General features: G+C 55.1%; 1 protein-coding gene across 3 annotated transcripts; it reads left to right on the plus strand.

Annotated features, from left to right (window-relative positions):
- The first annotated feature begins 227 nt into the window (after positions 1-227).
- On the plus strand, positions 228-19,147 carry IKBKE (inhibitor of nuclear factor kappa B kinase subunit epsilon). Of its 3 annotated transcripts, none has more exons than XM_059867538.1 (20): positions 228-564; positions 1,269-1,409; positions 1,512-1,641; positions 2,499-2,680; positions 4,110-4,270; positions 5,154-5,264; positions 5,889-6,068; positions 6,404-6,606; positions 7,168-7,232; positions 7,311-7,402; positions 8,349-8,450; positions 9,573-9,642; positions 9,768-9,832; positions 11,272-11,348; positions 11,936-11,975; positions 13,253-13,354; positions 15,070-15,166; positions 15,959-16,056; positions 17,261-17,332; positions 18,874-19,147. In XM_059867538.1, exons 1-20 carry the CDS (start codon positions 478-480, stop codon positions 18,905-18,907), a joined length of 2,109 nt encoding a protein of 702 aa, XP_059723521.1. In that variant the 5' UTR covers positions 228-477; the 3' UTR covers positions 18,908-19,147. The 3 variants fall into 3 exon arrangements, with proteins under 3 accessions (XP_059723521.1, XP_059723520.1, XP_059723522.1); XM_059867537.1 differs by having other exon boundaries at positions 229-564; positions 9,720-9,832; XM_059867539.1 differs by lacking the exon at positions 18,874-19,147 and having other exon boundaries at positions 229-564; positions 9,720-9,832; positions 17,219-17,332.
- The last annotated feature ends 1,112 nt before the right edge of the window (positions 19,148-20,259 follow it).

The raw sequence follows: 20,259 nt of genomic DNA on the forward strand, positions 1-20,259 counted from the left end.
CTGCCCGGGTGCCGGGGGATGCCAGCCCGGGTGCCCCGGGGGATGGCAGCCCGGGTGCCCCGGGGGATGGCTGCCCGGTGTACCGGGGATGGCAGCCCGAGTGCTCCGGGGGATGGCTGTCCGGTGTACCGGGGATGGCAGCCCGGCTGGGAAGTTTTCTCTCGAGCAGGAAGCTGAGGCGTTTCCTCCTGCAGCGCGGCCGTGCTCGCCGGGCGGGTTTTGCAAGCCGCGGGTTTCAGTTCCCGGGCGGGGAGGCGCCTCTCGCCCGCGCTGCTCCGCTCCCGAGCTCTGGCATCTGCCGGGCTCCTGCTGCCAGCCCCGGCCCGGCCCGGCGGTTCTGGCAGCGCTGGGGCTCGGTCCATACAGCCTCGGCTCTGTATCCTGCATCCCACCCTGCATCCAGGGGAGCGGCCGAGATTCCCGGAGGGGTAAAGGCTGGGGCTCGGTGGGATAAATCTCACCCGCTTCCCGCTGGACATGCAGAGCACCCCCAACTACCTGTGGAGCACCGAGGACCTCCTGGGCCAGGGGGCCACGGCCTCTGTCTACAAAGCTCGCAACAAGGTGAGCGGGGGCAGCTGGGGGGGCAGGAACCCCCGAACCGCAGAGCCCCGGTGCCCCCATCGCCGCCGCCCCGCGGGATGCCCGAGCTCCGCTCCGCTCGCCTTCCCGGGAGATCCTTGACTCTGGAGCAGCTCAGGCGCTGCTTTTCCTTTCATTTTCATTTTCCGCGGGGTTCCTTCCCCTGCTCTGCGGGTCGGGGGCGGCTTTTGGGGCGCTCGCAGGCTCCTTCTGGCGGCTCCCGCTCGCCGCGTTCCCGAGCGGCGCAGGGGGAAGGAGCTGCTGCTTCCCGGGGAATGCCCAGAGGTTTTGAAAACCCCGTCCTTGGCCATTTGCATGCTTCATGCAAACACTTGCCGGGCTTGGAGCGGGCTCTCCTCCTCGGCAGCCTTTGAAGTTTATTGAGCAAATTGCGGGAGCGGGCTGGGAACATCCCCGTCCCTCGGGGAGCTGCCAGCCTGGGCTGCAGACGGGAACTTTTCGTGGGGCCGGATAAACACAGCGACACTCAGCACGTGGGTGCCGGGACAGGAAGGGCAGGGAGGTGAACAACAGCGGTTTGTTTGTGCAGCCGAGCAGACGCGGGGCAGAGGCATCATTTCATCATTTACATCCCGAGTGCGGTGTGGGAGCCGGGACAGAGCTCCCGGAGCTGCTGGAATGGCATCACCTCGTGCTTTCATTCCCTCTTTTTGCTCTTTTCCCAGAAATCGGGGGAGCTGGTTGCTGTGAAGGTGTTTAACAGTGCCAGCTACCTGCGGCCCCAGGAGGTGCAGATGAGAGAGTTCGAGATGCTGCGGAAGCTGAACCACAAAAACATCGTCAAATTATTCGCCGTGGAGGAGACAGTGAGTGGGAGCCCCTCTGGGGAACCCTGGGGCTCACCAGCCAAGGGAGGGGACCTGGGGGGGACACGGGGCTGGCTGAGCCCTCCCTGTCTCCCCCCGCAGGGCAGCAGCAAGCAGAAGGTGCTGGTGATGGAGTACTGCTCCAGTGGCAGCCTGCTGAACGTGCTGGAAGACCCCGCCAATGCCTTTGGCCTGGCTGAGTCCGAGTTCCTCATCGTGCTGCAGTGTGTGGGTGAGTGTGGGGGTCGGGGGCCACCAGCCCCTGCCACCAGCAGGGACTGAGACCCTCCAGCTGGGGACCCCATGGTGGTGGGGGTCCCTGCAGGCACCAGCCCTGGGCAAGGCAGTGAGGGGTCAGGAGCTGCAGCCCTGAACAGGGTGGGGTTGAGCTCTGTGTTGAGGGATTCTCCTTGCTCTGGGAAGCTGCTGTGGCAAGGGGCTGTGCCCTGCCATGTCCTCATCCCCTCTATCCCCCCAGTCACACTGATCCCCACCTAAGTGCAGCCACCGTGGGATTTACCCTCTCTCCAGTCACACTGATCCCCACCCAAGTGCACCACCGTGGGATTTACCCCCTCTCCAGTCACTCTGATCCCCACCTAAGTGCACCACCGTGGGATTTACCCCCTCTCCAGTCACTCTGATCCCCACCTAAGTGCACCACCGTGGGATTTACCCCCTCTCCAGTCACTCTGATCCCCACCTAAGTGCACCACCGTGGGATTTACCCCCTCTCCAGTCACTCTGATCCCCACCTAAGTGCACCACAGTGGGATTTACCCCCTCTCCAGTCACACTGATCCCCACCTGAGTGCAACCAGAGTGGGATTTACCCCCTCTCCAGTCACTCTGATCCCCACCTAAGTGCAACCACCATGGGATTTACCCCCTCTCCAGTCACACTGATCCCCACCTAAGTGCACCACCGTGGGATTTACCCCCTCTCCAGTCACTCTGATCCCCACCTAAGTGCACCACCGTGGGATTTACCCCCTCTCCAGCCTTTTTCTCATTCCTAAACCCACACTGCCCCCCCTGGAGCCCAGTGGCCCAGCCCCACGCACGAATTCTGCCTCCCCCTTGTGCCAGTGGCAGGGATGAACCACCTCCGGGAGAACGGCGTCGTGCACAGGGACATCAAACCCGGCAACATCATGAGGCTGGTGGGGGAGGACGGGCAGAGCATCTACAAGCTGACGGATTTCGGAGCCGCCCGAGAGCTGGAGGATGATGAGAAGTTTGTGTCTGTCTATGGGACAGAGGAGTACCTGGTGAGGAGGGCGGGTGCCAGGCTGGTGGCCCTGGGAGGGCTGGGGGAGGCTGGCTCTGTCCCTCAGTCCTGCAGCTGAGTCACTTGGACAGCCCGATCCGTGTTTTTGGAAGGGGGGGGGGGCTCAGGGCGTTGTGGCAGGGTCGCAGGTGATGGGTTTTGAGAGGACCCACAGCTGTGTTACAAGTGATGTTTTTTTGAGGACCCAGAGCTCTGTTAGAAGTGATTTATTTTTTTGGGAGGACCTAGAGCTCTGTTAGAGGTGACAGTTTTTGGGGAAGACCCAGAGCTCTGTTGCAGGTGCTGGTTTTTGGTCAGGACCCAGAGCTCTGTTAGAAGTTTTTGGGAGAAATCAGAGCTCTGTTCCAGGTGATGCTTTTCAGCCAGGACCCAGAGCTGTGTTCGAAATTTTTGGGAGGACCCAGAGCTCTGTTAGAGGTTTTTTGGGAGGACCCAGAGCTGTGTTCCAGCTGATGTTTTTCAGCCAGGACCCAGAGCTGTGTTAGAAGGTTTGGGGAGGACCCAGAGCTGTGTTCCAGCTGATGTTTTTTGGGGAAGACCCAGAGCTGTGTTAGAAGTTTTTGGGAGGACCCAGAGCTGTGTTAGAAGGTTTGGGGAGGACCCAGAGCTCTATTCCAGCTGATGTTTTTCAGCCAGGACCCAGAGCTGTGTTAGAGGTTTTTTGGGAGGACCCAGAGCTGTGTTAGAGGTTTTGGGGAGGACCCAGAGCTCTATTCCAGCTGATGTTTTTCAGTCAGGACCCAGAGCTCTGTTAGAGGTTTTTTGGGAGGACCCAGAGCTGTGTTCCAGGTGATGTTTTTTGGGGCAGACCCAGAGCTGTGTTAGAGGTTTTGGGGCAGACCCAGAGCTGTGTTAGAGGTTTTGGGGCAGACCCAGAGCTGTGTTAGAGGTTTTGGGGAGGACCCAAAGCTCTATTCCAGCTGATGTTTTTCAGCCAGGACCCAGAGCTGTGTTAGAAGTTTTTGGGGTCCTCTAACCTCTGGGGTAGAGGACCCAGAGCTGTGTTCCAGCTGATGTTTTTTGGGGAAGACCCAGAGCTGTGTTAGAAGGTTTTGGGGAGGACCCAGAGCTGTGTTAGAGGTTTTGGGGAGGACCCAGAGCTGTGTTAGAAGTTTTTTGGGAGGACCCAGAGCTCTATTCCAGCTGATGTTTTTCAGCCAGGACCCAGAGCTGTGTTAGAGGTTTTGGGGAGGACCCAGAGCTGTGTTAGAAGGTTTGGGGAGGACCCAGAGCTGTGTTAGAGGTTTTTGGGAGGACCCAGAGCTGTGTTAGAGGTTTTGGGGAGGACCCAGAGCTGTGTTAGAAGGTTTGGGGAGGACCCAGAGCTGTGTTAGAGGTTTTGGGGAGGACCCAGAGCTGTTTTCCAGTTGCTATTTTCCAGCCAGGACCATTTCTCTGTGCCCCCCCAGCACCCCGACGTGTACGAGCGAGCCGTGCTGCGCAAGCCGCAGCAGAAGGCCTTTGGTGTCACCGTGGACCTCTGGAGCATTGGTGTCACCTTCTACCACGCTGCCACTGGCAGCCTGCCCTTCGTGCCCTTCGGGGGACCCCGCAGGAACAAGGAGATCATGTGGGTGCTGTGGTGGGGAGCTGGGGCTGGGCTGGGGGTGGCTCACTCTGCTTTAACCCCACCTGGCCTCCTCGTGGTGTGTGTGCAGTGTGGGGAAGAACCCACGTCCCATTTGCCACGTTTTCCCTCCAAATGGGTGCTTGGGTGGGGCACTGAGCCTGGTGGCATCCCTGCCCACAGCAGGGCCTTGGAACCAGGTGGTCTTCAAGGCTCCTCCCTGTCACAGACGTATTTTCTGAAAAATCCTTTCGCTGGGATTGTTCTCCTGAGAAGCCTCAGAAGAGAAATGTGGACAATAACCACCTGATGGCTGTGGAGTGGGTCTGGAGATGGTTTAGCAACTGGTGCATCTGTGATTGGTCTCATGTGGATTGTTGCTAATTAATGGTCAATCCCAGTCCTGCTGTGTCGGACTCTCTGGTCGGTCACAAGATTGTATTATGCATTCTGATGTCTCCTTTCTCTTTCTTTAGTATAGTTTTAGTATATCATTTTCTTTTAATATAATATAATATATATCATAAAATAATAAATCAGCCTTCTGAAACACGGAGTCAAGATCTCCAAGATCTCATCTCTTCCCTCATCCTGGGGACCCTCCAACACCACCACACCTTCCAACCCAGATAATTCTGGGATTCTGTAAAATGCATTCCCTCAACCTCCTGGCTAAACAGCTGGAAGGGGAGGCAGGGTTAATGCTCACTGGGAAGGTTCTGGCTGGTCCTTGCAGTATTTTCCCTCTGGGCCCTTCCTTTTCCCTCAGTGAATCGTGTTTTCCCCAGCACATCCACGCTCTGCCCTCTCCCTCCACCTGAGGGACGCAGAGCCTGCGCAGAGCTCGCTTGGCTCGAGGCAGCAGCAAGCAATTCCCTTCCCACAGGTACAGAATCACCACGGAGAAGCCTCCTGGGGCCATTGCAGGGATCCAGAGGCAGGAGAACGGGAACATCGAGTGGAGCTACGAGCTGCCCATCACCTGCCGCCTCTCCACGTGAGTGTCCCTCACTGGGGCTGTGTCCTCAGTCAGCACAGGAGGGGTTAACAAGGCACAGAAACTCTTCAGCTTCAGCTGTCACAGCTTCCAGAGCAGATCTCTGCTTCCCAGACAGGAAAAAGGGGGTGCAGGGCAGTGTTTGTGACTCGGGGTTACACCAGCCCATGCAAATTTCTCTTCTTCCCTGTGGCATTCACATTGTCTGGAAAATCCCTTCACCCAGGATTTTTCTCCTGGGAAGCTGAGAAGCCTCAGAGAAAAAGGAAAACAATAATTATCTGATTTGCTTCTCCTGTGTTTTGCTCCTTTGGAATGTGGTTGGAGATTGTTTATCCCACAGGTGATTGTGTCACTGGATTCATGAGAATTGTTTTGACTCCTTGGCCAAGCAGGGCCAAGCTGTGTCAGGGCTCTGGAAGGAGTCAGGAGTTTTCATTATTGATTTTTAGCCTTCTGTCTGTATCCTTTCTGTATTCTTTAATATAGTTTAATTTAGTATTCTTTAATATAATATAGTGTCATAAAATAATAAATCAGCCTTCAGAGAACACGGAGTCAGCTCCATCATTCCTTCCTTTGTCTGGGGGCAACCCAAATACAAAAGTCCCCTTGCTGCTGCAGGGGGCTGAAGGACCAGCTGATCCCCATCCTGGCGAATATCCTGGAGGTGGATCAGGAGAAATGCTGGGGGTTCGACCAGTTCTTTGCGGGAACCAACGACATTTTGCACAGGATGGTGGTGGACGTGTTCTCCCTGCAGCAGGCGTCCTCCCACCGCATCTACATCCACTCCTACAACACGTAAGGCTGCCTCACGGAGGGATTTGGGATTTGGGAGTGGAGCTGGGAGTTCCCCTCACTTCCACAGGGGAACCTGGGGCAGCACCATGCCCTTTGCACTGCTCCCAGACCAGGTTAAACACACCAGGCTCAAATCAGCCTTTGCTGGGAGTGCCCTGACAGAGCTCTGGGCTCACAGAGAGGTGCAGGGGGCTCTGCTGACCTTGTCTGATATTTTGCTAAGAGAAAATATCAACATCTTGGGATTTTGAGGGCAGCGGGCTGCCAAAAGGATGGAAATCTGTGTGCTCACCTCATTGCTTATCCCCATCCTTCCCCTTCTTTCTCCATTTCAGTACCACCAAGTTTTTAGACGCCGTCTTCAAACAGACAAACATAGTCCCTCACCATCAAGAATATTTTTTTGAAGGACACCTGTATGAGCTGGATCCCAATCTTCAAGCTCATCACTTCTGCAAAACCACAGAGAGCAGCCCCCTGACTTTGCTGAGCACCTCAGAGCAGCCCGAGGACGTGGTGGGGGTCCGGTACCGAGACCGTGAGTGGGAGATGTGTCACAGCAGGAGAGTGGCTGCTGGGAGGGGGATTTGTTCCAGTGATTGCCCTGAGAGATTTCCCATTTCCTGCCTGATCCCAGCTCCTGGGCCTGGGCAGTGTCTGAGCTGGACCCCAGTTCCCACTGGGCTTCCCAGTTCTCCAGACTGGTTCCTTTTCCCACTGCCAGGTTGTGCCAGCCCCCATTGCCAGCAGTGACCCCAGTTCCAGCAGCAGGAGTCCTGGCTCCCAGAGCCAATTCCCAATCCTGGTGCCAGTGCCCAGTGCCAACTCCCAGTCCAATTTGTGGCCCCTGGAGCAGGATTAGGGGATTTCAGGGTCAGTTTTCCCCTGCCACGTGCTGCTGCTCCGTGGCCACGCACCACACTGAGCTTTGCAGGGAATTCCCGCCTTCATCCATGCTCCCAAAAAATCTTGGAGAGCTTCACTGAGCCTCCAGCACTGAGGCTGAAATCCTGAGTGGCCCCAGGATTTATTTGGTGGGTGGGGGCTGCCCACAGCCCCCAGCTGGTGACACACACCCCGACCCTGCCTGTCTTTGCAGCGGCGCTGGAGTTCCCAAAGCTCCTGCCCAGGGTGGACGTGGTGGCCGACTGCAGCGCAGCCAAGGTGGGTGTGTGTGCCAGGGCAGCCCCTGGCAGTGCCCTGTGCCTGGCACGGGCCCTGGCAGTGCCCTTTGCCTTGCAGAGTGCCGTGGGTGCTGCTCACCAGACCCTGCGCGTGGGGCAGGCGCTGCGGAGGGGCCGGGAGCTGCTGGCCCGGGGCCTGCACTGGGTGATGTGAGTGACAGAGCCACTGCTGGGCAGGGCACAGGGGCACACAGCCTGCCAGGGCTTGGGGCTTTGCTGGCTTAAGGGGTTCCAGCTCCTCCTGCCAGGGCAGACCAGTGGGGATGGCAGGGTGGGGTCCTGGGGGACTTGGGGGGAGCAGGGCAGGAGGGGCACTGTGTCCCCATGGGGCTGCACCTGGAGGAGAAACTCCTCGGTGTTGGGAGGATGCTCCTGTCCTCTTTTTGTTCCTTTTGGGTCACTTTGTTCAGTTTAGGAGAGGCTGAGGAAAAAAACAGATTATTCCCTTCCCTTCCCTTCCCTTCCCTTCCCTTCCCTTCCCTTCCCTTCCCTTCCCTTCCCTTCCCTTCCCTTCCCTTCCCTTCCCTTCCCTTCCCTTCCCTTCCCTTCCCTTCCCTTCCCTTCCCTTCCCTTCCCTTCCCTTCCCTTCCCTTCCCTTCCCTTCCCTTCCCTTCCCTTCCCTTCCCTTCCCTTCCCTTCCCTTCCCTTCCCTTCCCTTCCCTTCCCTTCCCTTCCCTTCCCTTCCCTTCCCTTCCCTTCCCTTCCCTTCCCTTCCCTTCCCTTCCCTTCCCTTCCCTTCCCTTCCCTTCCCTTCCCTTCCCTTCCCTTCCCTTCCCCCTTTTATTATAATTGTTATTTTTATTGTTATCACTGTGTGCATCTATTGGAAGTGTTCCTCCCCAGGAATTTGGGATTTGGAATTTAAGCTTTAAGGTCCCTTCCAACCCAGACCACTCCATGATGAATTTCACTGCCCTACCCACTCCTTTTGGGGCAGGACAGAGGGTGAGAGACCCTAAAAGCAGCAGCCACACCCAGGTTTAGGTTCACCCAGCCCCCAGTGTCTCAGAGCAGCCTGAGAGAAGCCCCCAGCTCCAGGGATGGATCTGTGGCTGCAGGATGCACATCTTGGAGGGGCTGTGTTCTCTCTTGGCAGTGGGAACCTGAGGACAGAGTGCTGCAGGATTTTGGAGCAGAGGAGGGGGGCTCACTCCGTGCTCAGCTGCCTGCAGCTCACCCAGGGGAGGACACACGTGCTGTAAGTGAGCTGGGCTGTGCCTGGGGAGATGTGGGGCTCTCACAGGTGCCTGGGAAATCAGGAATGAAGAAAATGCCAGGAATAAGCTGGTATTGTGGAGGCAGGAGGCTTTTCACTGCCTGGGAAGTGAGCCACTCTGGCTGTTTCCCCCTCTTTGCTTCAGTTTTTAATGGTTTCACAGGAGCCAGAGTTAGTCCTGACTCTGGCTCCCACTCTGGGCTTTTCTGGCTGTTGCAGCCCTGGAGCAGGAAGGAGCCAGGGCTGCTGCCAGCTCCAGGGAAAGGAAAACTGAGGAAACTGGGATAAAATAAGAGCAGGATGGCACCAGCTCTGCGACCCCATGGGGGTCTGGCCCCTGTCACCAACCCTGGAGAGCTGGGCTGCATTCTCAGGGATCCAGCATCCCACCAGCCCTGGGGAGAGATCCCATTTCCTTCCAAGAGTCTCCTCTGAGTTATGGAGAAACCCTGGGCTGCCCTCAGCCTTCCCCACATCCCCCTTCCCACCCTGGGCCAAGCTGAACCCCTTTTATCACAAGCAGCCCACAGATATTTTACTTTTCTGCTGCTTTTTTTTTGTTGTTGTTGTTGTAGTGGAAAATTCTTTGCCTCTGGGTTGCTGTTCTTTCATTCTCTGCCATTTAGCAAAGTCTCTTAATTTCCATTTCATCTGAAAAAAAAATTAAAAAATTAAAAAAACAGGGGCACATGGCTCCCATTGAGTGCAGCCCTGAGGGCTGGAGTGCCAAGAGCAGCAGAGCTGCAGCTGGGGGCTCTGGCTCTTCCAGCCCTTCCAGCTCTGCTTCAGGAACATTTCTGCTGACTGAGCCCCTGTGCCACGCTCAGCCTGGCACTCCTGTGCCAGCTGCAGGCACACAACCACCCTCCCAGCTGGCCTGAAGCCAGTGGGTGTAAAACCAACAATTTGGGAACAAATGGGACTCAACGGGGCGAGTTTTTACCAGATCAGCACTTTGCTGATCTCGTGGCTCTGAAATCTGGGTTGCTGCCCTGGAAATCCCTTTGCAGCCCCCCAGGACCCCAGCACGAGGTGGATTCCTGTGCCAGTTGTTTGCCAACAACAATCCTCCTTCAGGAATCTTCATTTTCTGCCCTCCCCCAGGTACGAGGCCGTCCCTGCAGGCAGCAGGGCCCCAGCTGGGGTGGATGTGGTGAAGGCAAGGCTGCAGAGGGTGAGGAGCATCCCCAGCCCCAGGAGCCCCCAGAGCTCTCGGAGCAGCTGGCCCCAACCTCTGCCCCTCCTCTGCAGGTGGATGAGGAGCTCTCCCAGTGCTCCCACAGCATCTTTGACTTCCAGGGGGCCCTGGACGGGATTTTGGCCGAGCTGGTGAAGGACAGGCAGCAAGTGCACGAGGACAAGAGGTGTGTGGGGCAATCCCTGGTGCCACCTGGCTGTCCCCACCAGGAGCCCTGGGCTGGGTTTACAAGTGGAGGGGATTTTTAGGCTGGAAGTTTGATTTGGATGCTCAGAATTTCTCCAGGGGCTGAGGGCAGGGTCTGCCCTGTCCCTGAGCCCTCCTTGCCTTTTCCCTGCCCTATCCCAGTTTTTTCCCAGTCTTCTCCCATCCTTCTCCCTTTCCCAGCTTGTCCCACCAGGGTTTTCCTGCTGCCAACCCTCACCCAGAGGCAGGTTTCACTCTGAGGACAGGAACTGTGTCCTGCAGTCCCCCCATCACACCCAGGCAATGAAATCTGCCTCAGATTCTGTGGGAATTCTCTCTTGGATTGGATTCCCCCTTGGATGTGGAGCCCTGTAAGAGCCTGAGTGAGGGATGTGGGACTCCAGGGGCTCTCCAAAATGCAGTTTATCCCATCCAAGGTGTCACAGCAGTGCAGGGCCGTGGGTGACAGAGCCTGTGCATGCAGGTGTCAGCTCCAGCTGCAGGCAGGCCTGGAGACCCGTGTCCCTCATTCAGGCTCTGACCAATGGTGCCCCACGTTGGGCGCCAATGTAAGGGCTGAAATGAGAGATGTGGGACTCCAGGGGCTCTCCAAAATGCAGTTTATCCCATCCAAGGTGTCACAGCAGCCCAGGGCTGTGGGTGACAGAGCTGTGCCCACAGCTGTCAGCTCCAGCTGCAGGCAGGCTTGGAGACCCTGAGTTTAGGTTACAGTGCATTCCATACTTTTCTTTGCTGAGCATCTCAATACAGCAGAACCAATCTGTACCTTAACTGTTACCTCTAGCCTATCATAACTCCTGCAATTACCATGTTCATGTCACTGCTCTCCAGTCACTCACAGTCAGTACATCACAGCTCAAGCTAGAAGTTGTTTTTCAGTTTTCTTGTAGTGGGAAATTCTGAGACCTTTTTTCTGCTTGCCACATTTGCTGCCTTGTTTGCCTGTGCTCTCTTTCTGCTTGGTAAAAACATCTTCTTGTTTGGGGTGGGTTTATCCTTTGCTCTAAGTCATAAAAACCCCTTCTAACTAACATACTTTTTGTCTCCTTGGTTATCCAGTCAGACTGGCTCAGAAATTCTTTTCTTCTAGATCAAAACTTGCTTCCATCTCTATTCCTTCACCAGTCTCTACATTCAAAAATCTGTCTGCTAAACACACAAATCTGTGAGATTTCCTTGTCCAACTTTCACCCTTCCCAACAGAGCCCCAGAGAATGGAGCAGTTCCCCTTCCAGGCACAGCCCCGGGTGCCACCCACACCCTCAGGGCTGATGTCCCTGCTCACAGACAGGCAGCAGCTCCACATCCCCCCCAAAGGGTTAAGTTCACTCCAAAACGCTGATTTCAGCCCAAATGCTGATTTCAGCCCAGCCTCACCCCCTCCCTGCCCCCCTGCAGCATCCAGCAGATGGAGTGCTGCCTGGAGAAGATGCAGGTGATCCACAAGCAGTTCAAGAAGGCCAGGATGTGTCTGAGTGAGTGCTGGGGACACCGGGCAGGAATGTCCCCGTGGGAAAATGGGTGATTTGGGTTTGCTGGGGTCAGCAGTGGCTTCATGGAACCCCCAGAATGGTTTGGGCTGGAAGGGACCTGCAGAGCTTTTCTGTTTCTGTGTCCTGACAGTGGCCCTGGGGGCTGAGCCAGGAAATGTGGTAGCAGCCCCCAGCTGGGTAATAATTAGCACTGACCCGATGATGCAGAGGGTGTGAAAAGCCACTTTATAATTAGAAATTTACAGTTCTTACAGAAACAGTGGTGGACTTAAGACCTGATTGGTCTCAGAGTGAAAACCTCCCACACTACTGGTGACTTATCAAAAGCACACTCTGGAGAGCCATATCTATAAACAATGGTTATAGAAAGAGAAATAATGATTGTTTGAATTCTCTCCTCGAAGATTCCCAGGCTCAGCCTGGGAGAAATTCTCTCTCTTCTTTCTTCAACTGAACTGAAAATATCCACAAGGAAAATCCCCTGCAGCCAGCTCTGTGCCGTGTGAAAGTGCCCATTTCCTGGGCTGTCAGCAGGGACTGTGTGCTGAGTGTTGGTTTTTCCTCCCCAGGGCTGGGCTACAACGAGGAGCAAATCCACAAGCTGGATAAGTGAGTCCCACCCTGTCCCCTCCCCAGGACCTGCCCCTTGCTGGGGCCAGGCAGGGCTCGGTGGCTCTGGCTGGGTCTCAAAGGGTTAAAACTCGTCCCTGACGCTGTCAGAGGGCCCTGGAGGAGGTTCCTGTGTGGTTCCTCCTTGCAGGAGCTCCCCCAGGGAAGGTTTCAAGCCCTGAGCTCTTTCAGGTGGGACAGGGAGCTGCTCTGGGGTCACATCCTGTGCTGGCTGAGGGGACAAACCCAGCCCAGGCTGGGCTCACACAGGATTTGGTCTGTGGGAGCAACAGACCAAAAAAGGCTTTTTAAATTTTTTTTTTGCACTGAGATGGTGATTTGGGAAGTGTTCCTGCTTCCCCATCCGCTTGTGAAGTGCCTGATGGGTTTGGCACCTTTGAGAATCCTCCTTTCAGTTTCCACCCAAACCAGGGGAATTCAGCACAGGCAAGAACCAAAATCCCCACTTCAGCCTGCAGCAGGGAGGGTGGAATTGCACAGACTCCTTTGTCTCAGTGCTCAGTCCAACCCCGAGCATTTGCCTTAAACCCCAAGGCAGAGACTTCTCAGCAGTGCCCTGGTGAGGGACAGGGACTGAATCCCCCAAAATATCCTCTCCAGGGGTATTTTGTCTTCTCTGTAACTCCTTTCTGAGCATCCAGGGCTTCCAGGTGCTCTCTGCTATGGATCAAGGGTGGAGATGGAAATGGGGATTTTGGGAAATGCTCTTTGTGTTTTGTATTTTTGTATCAATTGCTTTTTTTATCTCCCAAAACCCCCTAAACCTCCAAACTCAGAATTTCCTTTGCATTTAGTATTTTTGTATCCCCCAAAACCGCTCTCTCCATCATTGCCAGGGTTTGTTTTCCCTTTAATTAATTTCTGGGCATCCAGGGCTTCCAGGTGCTCTCTGCTATGGATCAAGGGTGGAGATGGAAATGGGGATTTTGGGAAATGCTCTTCGTATTTTGTATTTTGTATCAAATGCTTTTTGTATCCCCCAAAACCCCCTAAACCTCCAAACCAAAATTCTCTTTGTATTTTGTATTTTGTACCAAATGCCTTTTGTATCCCCCAAAACCACCAAACCCAAAATTCTCTTTGTATTTTTTATATTTTTGTATCCCCCAAAACCTCCTTCTCCATCACATCCAGGCTTTGTTTTCCCTGTAACTCCCTTCTTTCTCCCTCCAGGAGGCAGCTTTAGGCCTCCTGTGATGCTCCTTTTCACACCTTGAAGGAAATAACGGTGTTTTCTCTCTTATCCCTGGATTTAGGCTGAATTTGGGGAACCTGGCCAGGAGGGTTCTGTCCATTTTCCAGAATGACTGTGTCCAGCAGTACCAGGAGGCCCTGGCCCTGCACAGCAGCAGGATGAGGTACCAGCCCCAGAGGGATTTGGGACAGGCCACTTGGTAGTGGGAAAGATAATAATAATAATAATAATAATAATAATAATAATAATAATAATAATAATAATAATAATAATGGAAAACTGCTGGTGTGGCTTGCCTTCTTTAGGAGGTGTGACTATTCATGCACCAGCTCACAGGGGATGCACAGAAAGCACAGAATATTCTTAGGTGGAAGCGACCCAGAGGGATCATCGAGTCCAACTCTGAAGTAAATGGCCCAGTGCCTTGGTTTGGAAAGGCAGGTGTCTGCTGAGGAGGGCAGGAGCCTCCCCTGAAATGGAACGTGTGAACCCCCTCCCTCTGAATTGTTACAAATTTTAGATTCAGGGGCTCTCAGGAAAAAAATATGGCAGCAGGAATAACAGTTCTTTACCAGGGAAGAAAATAAAAAGATAAAAAACAATGCAGTGAACCAAACCAACCCTGCCAGAGCCAGAACACACCTGACACCCTGTGGGTCAGGGTGCTGGCAGCAGTCCCATTGGAATTGTGGCTCAGCCCTCCTGCAGTGCCAGGGGTGGTTCTGCTGGAGCAGGGATCCTGGAGAAGGGTGCAGTCTGCCTCTGAGGATCCAGGGGCAGAGGCAGCTGCTGCTCCTCTGGGAAATCCAGTGGAGAAGCCGTGCTGGTGTTCCAGAATCTCCAGATTATATCCAGGTGGGAATGCTTGGCTCCTCCCTCTGGGCTCACATCTCCCAATGGGATGCTGCAGCTCTTATCAGCCATGCAGGGACGTTCAATGGCCTCTTATCAGCAGGTAATTATTATTATAATATCAGCAGATAATTATTATTATTATCTAATACTATTATCCCTGCCAGAGGGAGGAGTGGGTGTGGGAGAGATAAGGAGAGCTGCCCACGGAACAGGAGACAGCTGCCATGCAGATGGCCAGGAGATACAATTCCCTTGGCAATCCAGGACACCCATACAGGGACTGACCCACAATCCCAGTGATGTTAGCACCATGCTCTAACCGAGCTGATCTCAGTGGTTTTTTCTGTGGGAATTCTCTCTTGGGTTGGGATTTTCCCCTGGATGTGGAGCCCCACAGAATCCATGCAGTGCAGGACACTAAAGCAAGGTTTTCCCTCTGCTCACAGGGAGGAAAAATCCTTCCCCATGTTTTCCTGGGGTATTTTTGTACCTGTTTTTCTCTAAAGCACCATGAGTCACAGCTGGATATTTTTAATTTCTCCTTACTTCAGTTTTAATTGTCCTGTTTTGTTTCCTGACAGGGTTTGTGGGGTGGTGGTTGTTTTTCTGGGGACTTGAGGTGGATCATTCACCTGAAATATTCTTTCCTTTGTTTTTTTTAAACCCAAACCAAACATTTTTTTTTTTTTATACAACTCCTGATGTGCCTGCTGGGTGTGTGGAGCCTTTTTTGGGTAGGAGCAAGAGGCCCAGCCTGTGCTGGGTGAGGTGACAGGCCTGAGCTGCCTCATTTACAATCAACTTTCCCTGATTAATTAGCTCTCAGTGCTGTTTGGATAACCTGGCCTAATTGCAGCTGCAATTACAAGCCCTGACTCATTTGCTTCCCTTCAGGATTTTGAATCCAGACAGCTCTGCAGAAAGCAGCGTGCAATTAAAACACACCAAAAACAATTTAAAAAATAAAATTAATGATGCCAAGCGTTGCCTGGGAGTTTTGACATCATTTTCTCCTCTTTCCAGGAAAGTCTGTGAGATCAAGAAGCACCTGAAGAGGCTCAGCAACCGCATCAGTGCCTGCAGTGTGGAGATGATGGAGTGCCAGGACTGCCTGCAGGGCGTGGGTGTCGGGGCTGCAGCTCCTCCTGCTCCTCCCCAGCAGCTCCTGGGCTCTTCAGGGGAGCCCAGCAGGGGTTTTAGCCCCTTGCTGCAGGTTTTTGTGGGTGATCCTGGTTGGAGGTGGTGTTTTGTCCTGCTGTGTGAGCAGGGAAAGCTTTGGCAAAGGCGCTGGTGCCAAGGATTGCCTGGCACGGGGATCCCCAGGCTCCAGCAGCTCCTGGGCTCTTCAGGGGAGCCCTGCAGGGGTTTTAACCCCTTGCTGCAGATTTTTGCAGGTGATCCAAGCTGGAGGTGATGTTTTGTCCTGCTGTGTGAACAGGGAAACCTTTGGCAAAGGCGCTGGTGCCAAGGATTGCCTGGCACGGGGATCCCCAGGCTCCAGCAGCTCCTGGGCTCTTCAGGGGAGCCCTGCAGGGGTTTTAACCCCTTGCTGCAGATTTTTGCGGGTGATCCCAGCTGGGGGTGATGTTTTGTCCTGCTGTGTGAGCAGGGAGTGGGGAAACCTTTGGCAAAGGCGCTGGTGCCAAGGATTGCCTGGCACGGGGGATGTGTGCCCAATAAATGGGAATTACAGCAGGAGGAAAATGCTGCCTCACCTCCAGGTGCCACAGCAAAGCTGCTAGGCTGGGGCACAGCCCGCTGGGAGTGTGCTGGTGCTTGGATTAATTTCTTTAATTGTTTGTCCTGGAGCAGTGCTGGGTGTGTCTCCGTGGGTGCTGCTGAGTGACTCTGGGTCAGCCCCACGGACAGCCCCTGGTGTGGGCACTGCCAGGACACTCCATCATCTCCACAGGCTCTGGACAGGCTTCTCCAGGTGGAGCAGTGGAATTTGGCCCCTCCTGTGCCTTCCCCCGTGCCCCTGAGCCAGGCCTGCCAGGAGATGGCTCTGAGGTGAGTCCTTGGTTTGGGTGACACCTTTGTGTGACTCAGAGATGGGGAAACTGAGAGTTAAAACCTTTTCTTCCATTTTCAGTCTCGTGAGAAGGGTGAGAGTACAGGTGTTATAATTCACACCAGCACAATCAGAAGCTATTTCCTGATTACAAAACACTCCAAGCATTTCTTAGCTTACTGACTTTTTGTCACACCATGCTGCAAATGCCTTCAAACCAATCATCCCAAGCTGCCCCTGGTGGGTCCCACTGTAATGCATCTTTCACAGTTCTATTTCCCCAAAGTATTCAGTCTGATTTGCAAGGCCATCTTTTGAAACTTTTCTAGCTCCATTTCTCTCTCAACAACATCTACCTTATTCCATAACACTGCTAAATCAGAATTTCTTCTCTCAAAGTGTGCACACTCTGTGGGCCTTCTATCCGACCCCGAGAGCTCTCCACAAATCCATTTCCCACTCTTGGGAACAGGGTCTGGGGACAGCCCAGCTCCTCGGGGGGGGGACAGAACCTCCTGCTACTCATCATTGGAGTGGGGTGAGGGTTCTGTGTCTGCAGGGCTGGAAAGGGGGGACCTGCTGGGGGTGACCCTGCTGGGGCTGTGAGACCCTGCTGGGGGTGGGTGACCCTGCTGTGGATGGGTGACCCTGCTCAGTGTCCTGTAGGGCATCCCAGCCCTTCAGCAGGAGCTGCTCCCATGGGAAGCAGGGGCTGAGCAGTGCAGGAATGAGGGGCTGGATGTGCCCCTCAAGGATCCAGGAATTAGGGCTGGATCTGCCCCTCAAGGATCCAGGAATTAGGGCTGGATCTGCCCCTAAAGGATCCAGGAATTAGGGCTGGATCTGCCCCTAAAGGATACAGGAATTAGGGCTGGATCTGCCCCTCAAGGATCCAGGAATTAGGGCTGGATCTGCCCCTCAAGGATCCAGGAATTAGGGCTGGATCTGCCCCTAAAGGATCCAGGAATTAGGGCTGGATCTGCCCCTAAAGGATCCAGGAATTAGGGCTGGATCTGCCCCTAAAGGATCCAGGAATTAGGGCTGGATCTGCCCCTAAAGGATCCAGGAATTAGGGCTGGATCTGCCCCTAAAGGATACAGGAATTAGGGCTGGATTTGCCCTTGCAGGATGCAGGAGTTAGGGCTGGCTGTGTCCCTGCAGGAATTAGGGTTGGATCTGCCCCTAAAGGCTGTGTCCCTGCAGGATGCAGGAGCTGCTGGAGCAGATGAGGTCGGTCGCCTGCGATCTGCAGTTCAACAACAGCATCATCGAGCGGTGAGTGAGTGAGAGCGCCCCGGGATGCTGCTCCCAGCGGGATCCCGGCTCCTCACCCTGCTCCCGGCGGGATCCCGGCTCCTCTCCCTGCTCCCAGCGGGATCCCGGCTCCTCACCCTGCTCCCAGCGGGATCCCGGCTCCTCTCCCGGCTCCTCTCCCTGCTCCCGGCGGGATCCCGGCTCCTCTCCCGGCTCCTGGCGGGATTCCTGCTCCTCTCCCCTCTCCTCTCCCCGCTCCTCACCCTGCTCCAAGAAGGATCCCCGCTCCTCTCCCGCTCCTCTCCCCGCTCCTCTCCCGCTCCTCTCCCCGCTCCTCTCCCGCTCCTCTCCCCGCTCCTCTCCCCTCTCCTCTCCCCTCTCCTCTCCCCGCTCCTCACCCTGCTCCAAGAGGGATCCCCGCTCCTCTCCCCGCTCCTCTCCCGCTCCTCTCCCCGCTCCTCTCCCGCTCCTCTCCCGCTCCTCTCCCCTCTCCTCCCACCCGGGCTGTGCTGGAGGCTCTGGCCGGGCTCCCTGGGCCCCACCAGGCACAGCCACAGTCACTGCTGGGGTGGCTCCCGTGGGGTTTTAAACTTCCCCGTGCTTGCATCATGGGCTGGCAGCAGCAGGATTTCTCTTTCTTGGAGTTTTAGCCAAGAATTTCTGCATCATTTCATCCCCCTCTTTCCAGCCTTTCCCCTGTGCCCAGCACTCACTGCTGCTCACTGCCATGGGGAGCTAGACACTGATTTTTCTGTGTGAAAATCTCTGCAAAACCCACTGTGATTCTTTTTTTCCCCTAATATCCAATTTAAAGTTGCTCCCCTGGTGCAACCTGAGGCCTCTCATCCTGTCACTTGTTACCTGGGAGAAGAGACCAACCCAACCCCACCTCAGCCTCCTTCCAGGGAGCTGCAGGGAGCAGTAAGGTTCCCCTGAGCCTCCTTTTGTGGCATTCCCATCCTCTGGACAGAGAGAGACAATTCTCTCTCCCAGGATTTTTCCTGGGGATGGCAGTGAGAAAGCTCAGAGAGAGAAGGGAAAACAATTCTTATTTCTATTTGATTTCTCACTGCCTTCCCCAGGAGAAATCCTGGGAGGGAGAATTCTCTCTCTGCTCAGAGAATGGGAATACCACATCCTTTTCTCCCGGGTAAACACCTCCAGCTCCTCACAGGACAAGTTTTCCACCCCCCAAATTAAAGACAACCCTGGGTTTGCAGACAGAAGAGGTGTTGGTGTGGTTGTCCATTTATTCAGGCTGAGAAAAGCTGGGCATCACCCCCCGTGATTTTCCTCCTCTGCATCCTTTCCTTGAGGCTCTAAATGCAGATGGACAATGGGAGTATGTTCAGCTCCTTCCCAATATCCATCTAAATCTCTCCTCTTTTAGTTCAAAGCCACCTCCCTTGTCCTATCACTAAAAAGTCACTCTCCCTCTTCTTTAAAATCCCGATTTTCATGGATCAGCACATCCAGCAGTTCTAAAAGACAAAACCCAAGGAACTGGGAATCCAGCCCTGTTTCTAGGACCACATCTGCCCTAAACCCTTTTGTCCCTGCAGGTTGGGTGGGGCTGCTCCTGCTCCCAGCGTTTGAGGGACCCGGTGAAGGTGCAGCTGCTGAACCAAAACTTCCCAGCAGAGGGAATTCACAGCCCCTGGAGCGACAGAGCTGCTGGATTTCCGTGCCCTGGGAGCTCTCCGTGTCCTACCTCTGTGCCCCAGCACTTTGCACCTTCTCCCCCGTCAGCCCCGAGGGCCCTGAGCTTCTGCAAGTTTGGCCAGAAAATCGAGTGGGGTTTTATATTTTTCTTTTTTAAAAAAATGCTGGAAGGACTTGGTGTTTCCAGGGTTTCTCTGCATCACTGTGTCAGATGAAGAAGAAGAGCTTTAGTCTTTCATCCTCTTATTTATTTAGGAATTATTCAACGTGCTGGAGTGGGGCAGGGGGAAGGCATTCCCAGCCCTTCCCTGCTGCAGAGGGGCAGGATGGAGGGGGAACACATCCCTGCCACCTCGGGAATCACACAGAGAGCTGCGGGAGGGCCCTGGTGCCCCAGCCCTTTGTTAGGGACAATCGTCCTGCTCCTTCCCGGCTCTTTTGTGACCTGGGGGTTGATGAGGAGCCGCAATTCCCTGGTGATCAGCCAGGGCAGGTGTGGAGCAGCGATAGGGACTGCCAGGAGCTGGGAGTGGGAGATGGGAGCAAGAGATGGTTGTGGGAAGGCTCAGCCACGCTGCCCCTCAGCCACCCCCTGCCTGTCCCCAGAGTGATTTATGGGCTGTCCCCACATCCCCTCCCCATCCCAGGAGCAGCAGGGTGACAGATCCCACCCTGCTGGGCCCATCCCACCTCTTCATCCCAGGAGCAGCAGGGTGACAGATCCCATCCTGCTGGGCCCATCCCACATCCCCATCCCACATCCCCATCCCACCTCTTCATCCCAGGGGCAGCATGGTGACAGATCCCACCCTGCTGGGCCCATCCCACACCTCCATCCCAGGCAGGAGCAGGACAGGCTGGCAGATCCCACTCTCCTGGCCTCATCCCACTCTCCATCCCACATCCCCATCCCGGGGAGCAGCAGGGCAGGGTGACAGATCCCACCCTGCTGTGCCCACCCCACCCATCCTGGCACATCCCAGGGAGCAGTAGGGTGACAAATCCCACCCTGCTGGGTTTATCCTACCTCCCCATTCTACCTCTCCATCCCAGAGAGCAGCAGGGTGACAGATCCCACCCTGCTGTGCCCACACCACCCATCCTGCACATCCCAGGGAGCAGCAGGGCAGGGTGACAGATCCCACCCTGCTGTGCCCACCCCACCCACCCTGGCACATCCCAGTGCCAGGACAATCCATCCCTCCCTGCCAAGGCTGCAGAAGGAAGGAGCAGCAGCAGCTGCAGGGCTGTGCCCAGCCTGACTTTCTTGTAGGAACATGCCAAGG

This window comes from Haemorhous mexicanus, chromosome 25 (assembly GCF_027477595.1).
Source record: "Haemorhous mexicanus isolate bHaeMex1 chromosome 25, bHaeMex1.pri, whole genome shotgun sequence".
In the NCBI taxonomy this organism is placed as follows: domain Eukaryota; kingdom Metazoa; phylum Chordata; class Aves; order Passeriformes; family Fringillidae; genus Haemorhous; species Haemorhous mexicanus.